This window comes from Staurois parvus, unplaced genomic scaffold, assembly GCF_062004578.1.
Source record: "Staurois parvus isolate SC_StPar_1 unplaced genomic scaffold, SC_StPar_1.0 ptg001498l, whole genome shotgun sequence".
Lineage (NCBI taxonomy): Eukaryota > Metazoa > Chordata > Amphibia > Anura > Ranidae > Staurois > Staurois parvus.
Window position 1 is genome coordinate 56,348 of NW_028319294.1, and position 6,000 is coordinate 62,347.

General features: G+C 48.1%; 1 protein-coding gene across 1 annotated transcript in view; it reads left to right on the forward strand.

Annotated features, from left to right (window-relative positions):
* CALCRL (calcitonin receptor like receptor) overlaps positions 1 to 3,002 on the forward strand; it is a 52,240-nt gene extending 49,238 nt beyond the window's left edge. The window contains exon 10 of the mRNA XM_089662607.1: positions 1,998 to 3,002. Coding sequence (XP_089518733.1) covers positions 1,998 to 2,219 — 222 coding nt within the window. The 3' untranslated portion in view covers positions 2,220 to 3,002. The remainder of the gene's footprint in view (positions 1 to 1,997) is intronic.
* Positions 3,003 to 6,000: the final 2,998 nt, after the last annotated feature.

Genomic DNA, 6,000 nt, shown 5'->3' on the forward strand with positions numbered 1-6,000 from the left:
CACCTCGGACCCCGCATTCACTATATCCGCTCTCCCCGGACCCCGCATTCACTATATCCGCTCTCCCCGGACCCCGCATTCACTATATCCGCTCTCCCCGGACCCCGCACTCACTATAGCCGCTCTCCCCGGACCCCGCATTCACTATATCTGCTCTCCCCGGACCCCGCATTCACTATATCTGCTCTCCCCGGACCCTGCATTCACTATATCTGCTCTCCCCGGACCCCGCATTCACTATATCCGCTCTCCCCGGACCCCGCATTCACTATATCCGCTCTCCCCGGACCCCACATTCACTATATCCGCTCACCTCGGACCCCGCATTCACTATATCCACTCTCCCCAGACCCCGCATTCACTATATCCGCTCTCCCCGGACCCCGCATTCACTATATCCGCTCTCCCCGGACCCCGCATTCACTATATTCGCCCTCCCCGGACCCCGCATTCACTATATCTGATCTCCCCGGACCCCGCATTCACTATATCTGATCTCCACGGACCCCGCATTCACTATATCCGCTCTCCCCGGACCCTGCATTCACTATATCTGGTCTCCCACAGTACACACAACATTGAAAAGCAATTATTTTAATAAATATAAACTGCTCAATCCCTTTCCTCATCAGCAGAGCACTGGTTACAACTTTTCATTTTGCTCTAGGAGGATGCAGAACCCCTGACCTCTGTCTGGACAGTGTTGATTGGCCCTGTGCTGATCACATGCACTCTCCCATGAAAAAAAAAACTCCCTGGCAATACACACCAAACTGAGCATGTGCATAGTGACTCCACACAATATGACTTATCAGGAGATAAGAAGGGGGGAGGGTACTGTAAGAAGGTGAATGATCAGAGAAGACAGGATCAAACAGCCTTTTTACACAATGCACAGGAATAACCCCTTAGGTCCCACAGTGCTATAACAAGCATGCTTTGCTGCATCTACAGACTGATTGTACTGTTGGGGGTTTAGTAACACTTTAAAGTCATTTTAAAACTACATGTCCATTTAGGACTCCCCGGCCCAAATGCTGTGTGTACTTTTCAAATTTTTGTTTTCCAATTTTTTTTTTTGTTTATAGCGCAAAAAAATAAAACCCCCAGCGGGGAGTAAATACCACCAAAAGAAAGCTCTATTTGTGTGAAAATAATTCTAAAAATTTCATATGGGTACAGTGTTGCATGACCGCGCAATTATCATTCAAAGTGTGACAGCGCTGAAAGCTGAAAATTGGCCTGAACAGGAAGGGGGTGAAAGTGTCTGGTGGGCAAGAAGGGGGTAGAAGTGTCCTGTAGGCAGGAAGGGGGTAGAAGTGCCCTGTAGGCAGGAAGGGGGTAGAAGTGCCCGGTAGGCAGGAAGGGGGTAGAAGTGCCCTGTAGGCAGGAAGGGGGTAGAAGTGCCCGGTAGGCAGGAAGGGGGTAGAAGTGTCCTGTAGGCAGGAAGGGGGTAGAAGTGCCCTGTAGGCAGGAAGGGGGTAGAAGTGCCCGGTAGGCAGGAAGGGGGTAGAAGTGCCCTGTAGGCAGGAAGGGGGTAGAAGTGCCCGGTAGGCAGGAAGGGGGTAGAAGTGCCCTGTAGGCAGGAAGGGGGTAGAAGTGCCCTGTAGGCAGGAAGGGGGTAGAAGTGTCCTGTAGGCAGGAAGGGGGTAGAAGTGCCCGGTAGGTAGGAAGGGGGTAGAAGTGCCCGGTAGGCAGGAAGCGGGTAGAAGTGCCCGGTAGGCAGGAAGGGGGTAGAAGTGTCCGGTAGGCAGGAAGGGGGTAGAAGTGCCCTGTAGGCAGGAAGGGGGTAGAAGTGCCCAGTAGGCCAGAAGCGGGTAGAAGTGCCCGGTAGGCAGGAAGGGGGTAGAAGTGCCCGGTAGGCAGGAAGGGGGTAGAAGTGCCCAGTAGGCGAGGGGTTAAAACCAAAATGTTCTCCTAAGCTTTAGCAGACCATGTACCAACACGAGGAAGCATTGGGTTTTCTTACACGCGGTATGTCTGCTTTTGGTTTTCAGGTTCAAGGTGTTCTGAAAAGACATTGGAACCAGTACAGGATCCAGTTCGGAAATAGCTTTGCCCATTCTGAGGGTCTCCGATCGGCATCCTACACCATATCCTCCATCAGCGAGGCGCAGGGCACCACCTTTACCCATGACTATAACAGCGAGCACACAAACGGGAAGAACTGCCACGACATGGAGAACATGTCCTTCAAACAGGACAAGCCATACATGTGAATCCCGCGTGCCGGCTCGGAGATTGGGTGTCGAGGGGAAACCACTGCGAGGCCTACTACTCATGTTATGTTTGTTTCAGTATTTCATATTTATAGTAAGTTTGTACGCTGCATTAAGTTTATGTTTTGCACTTGTATAGAAGATGAATTCTGCCCAACCAGGAGGATCCGACGGAGAAACGTGTTCACTGCCGACCAGCCCAATATACCAGGTCACTATCTTGGCTATCGGGTTCTAGAAACCATCCAAGGGACAACCCAACCGCCAGTAGATGTCGAAAAAAAGAGAGAAAGAACCAGCGGAACTCAGTTGAAATTCAACCCAGGTGTAACTTTATTGTTTCAGGCAAGTGGACACAAAGTCCCTACCTGGGACCCCCTGCGCTGATGCATTTCACACAAACCTACATTTAGGTGGGGTGCAGAGTCCCAGTGCAACGAGAGAACCAGTACTGAAGTCATGCAGAAACGGTTCACAAATAACCCGATGGCAGGGGCGTATTGACCACAAGGCATTTACCTAGGGCGGCATTTTTCGCTGCCCCCCGGAAGGGATGGAAGAAGGGACACATGCAGCATGGGGACCAGGTGGGATCCAAGAAAGGTTGCGGGCTGCTTGATGGTGTATGTAGAGCCCAACTCCTGTTCCCGGGGATGGCTGGAGTTGTGAAGGTGAGGGTCTTCTCTCTCTCGCCAGTAGCTGGGGAGCGGTGGTAGTGGAAGGCTCTCTTGAGTGGGGGGGATGGGGTGTTGTTGGGCAATGTCAGGCTCTCTTTGTGGGGGAGGGGGGTGTTGGTCAGTGTCAGGGTCTCTCCATGGTGGGGGGTGGAAAGTGTATGGGGGGCGGTGGTAGTGGAAGGCTCTCTTGGGTGGGGTGTTGTTGATCGATATCAGGCTCTCTTTGTGGGGGAGGGGGGTGTTGGTCGGTGTCAGGGTCTCTCCATGGGGGGGGTGGTCAGTGTATGGGATGCGGTGGAAGTGGAAGGCTCTCTTGGGTGGGGGGGCTGGGGTGTTGTTGGTCAATGTCAGGCTCTCTTTGTGGGGGAGAGGGGTGTTGGTCAGTATCAGGGTCTTTCCGTATGGGGGGAGGGAGACGATTTTTGTGTTGCCTAGGGCAGCACGAAACCTAAATACACCATTGCCTGAAGGGTAGGCAACCCAACTGGGAGAGGGGAAGAATGTGGCTTGTGCCCAACCGGAGAAGGTGACCAGAAAAGGTGACCAGAGAAGGTGACCACAGAAGGTGCAAGCCCCACGCTTTCCCTTCTCATCAGAAAACCTTCCCTTCCACTAATACTATCCCTACCAGTCAGGGTAGCTGTCCCTTCTCCACCAACTCCACCATGCCATATCTGGGAGCCGGGGACTTAAATAGGCTCTGCCTGACCCAAGAGGGCTCTCAGAGTCCCATGGGTCATCAGCATCCAATTGGATGCTTCCCCAGTGACCCAGGAAACCATAGATGAACTACAGTAAGTTCCTCCTGACTTCTTCTCCAACTGCCACTGCGGAGAAAGTAGACTGCACCAGCCTACATATGAATAAGCCCAATCTTGGGGAAGGTCCCAAGTGAGGACTTCACTGAGGATTTCTGCTTGTCATCATCAATAAAGTTACAACTGTGTTGCATTTATCAGAGTGCCCCCATCTTTTTCTCTTTTGGATTTTTTTCGAAAATTGAATACTGGTGGGTATTTCATGAGCAGGACAGAGTTTATTTTTGCTCTTTTCTTGGTCATGTCTTCTGCTACGGCTCTCTCCCCACCTGATCTTCATGTGTTGTTCAGCCAGAATGCTGAATAATGCAAAAAACGGGCAACACCCTTATGGATTTCTCCATTTCCAGCCAAGAGCATTGTCTTCATGGGGTTTGTATCTCCTTCCTGGGTCTGAATGGGAAGAATTTCCTGCTACAGGCCTTAAACATACTGGTGGGTCAAAGTGGACCTAGCTTCAGAGATATATCTTTTTTAGAACTTTCACGTCGATGTTCTTCAATGTCCTGTCCCACGGTGGACAAAGTCCACGTCCCATGCTGCGGAAGGATGGCTACAAGGGTGGGCAAAGCACTGAACAGCAAGGATGGATTTTATTGATCGTAGATGGGGCTTCATGAATAGGTTCACTTTGGCTTGCTTTCACTCCAACTGGTCCCCCCCCCCAGGTGGTGGGACAATGGAATGTAAGCCCCTTGGGGGGAAGAGACCTGGGTGAAGAGTACATGGAGGAATCATGAGAGAAGCTGTCCTGTACCATATCACGTGACTACCACGTCCTACATATTTACCATTGTTGGTGGACCCAAGGCTTGATCTCCAAAGTTTGATCTCCGACTACAGGAGGGAGCTTGCTATCATACGAGGTGTCCTCAAGGGCCCTGGACTTGTCCAAACGTCAAATGTAAAGGATGAGAGCATCTTAAGTTTGCAAATGAGTCCAGAAAACTTTACTGATCTTGATTACAAAAAAAAAATAAAAATCAGAAGATAAAACCCAACGCTCGAAGCTCTTCATCAGGGTTCAGTAAGAGGAAGAAGACTTGAATGGGTTCAAGGAAAATTCCAACCAATATTTGTTCTGATATGTACTCTCCTGTTGTGTAGGACCCATTCACGTGGTCAGTTACGTGCGGCCACCGGACTGCAGCACCCAGAATCCGTGGATTCTTGCTGCTTCAATGACCGGGGCACGTGATTAACAGCTGGTCACGTGTAGCCACAATCCGAGCAGATAGCTGCGGTCATGGATGGACGTTCGCGTGTGAACGCAGTTAGCCGCTTGGCACGATGGCCAGACAACAGCCAAGAACGATGGGTGACAACAGTTCAGTTCCTTTCAGCGCAGGTTCAACTTAAGGGCGCATTTCCCACATGGAAGAAAAATATATTTTAAATATATTTTAAATAATTCTTCCCAAATATATTGACATATTTCAAATGCTACAATTTTGGCCGTATTCAGTATATTTCAAAAATTTATTTCAATATATTTGTGAATATATTATTAAAAATAGATTCACAACAACACGCCAAAATATATCTCAAAGTATCATTTAAAAATTATATTTCAAAATCTACGTTTAAATGAGTTTTTTTAGCTGTTCTAAAATATCTGGAAAATATATTTTAAATCATTCTTCCCAAATATATTGACGTATATTTCAAATGCTACAATTTTGTCCGTATTCAATATATTTCAATAAATATATATGTATATATATATATATATATATATTTATTTATTTATACTGCAAGTTGAAATGTGTTTTTATTACAAAATATGTGAAAAATATTTTTAAAAACTACATTTCAAATATGCTGTATGTCTTTAAAAATACAAATCTACATTTTTGGAATGCATTACAAATATATGTAAAAATAGATGGTAAAATAAAAAAAAATGTATTTTTAAAAATATTTTTCATATATTTTGTAATAAAAATGTGTGTGTGTGTGTGAGCGTGCGTGCGTGCGTGCGTGCATGCGCGCGCACAGTGGCTTAGTGCTTAGCACTTCTGCCTTGCAGTAAATGGGTCATGGGTTCAATTCCCCACTATGGCACCTCCTGCATGAAGTTTGCATGTTCTCCCTGTGCTTGCGTGGGTTTCCTCCAGGTGCTCCGGCTTCCTCCCACACTCCAGAGACATGCTGGTAGGTTAAATGGCTCCTGTCTAAATTGTCCTAGTTTCATCCCTGGCCATGTGGGGTCTCCTGCATAGTGGGGGTTGGGGAAAGACCTGGCAACCTACCCTGTAAAATAATTGCTAAGAGAATTCATGGAAA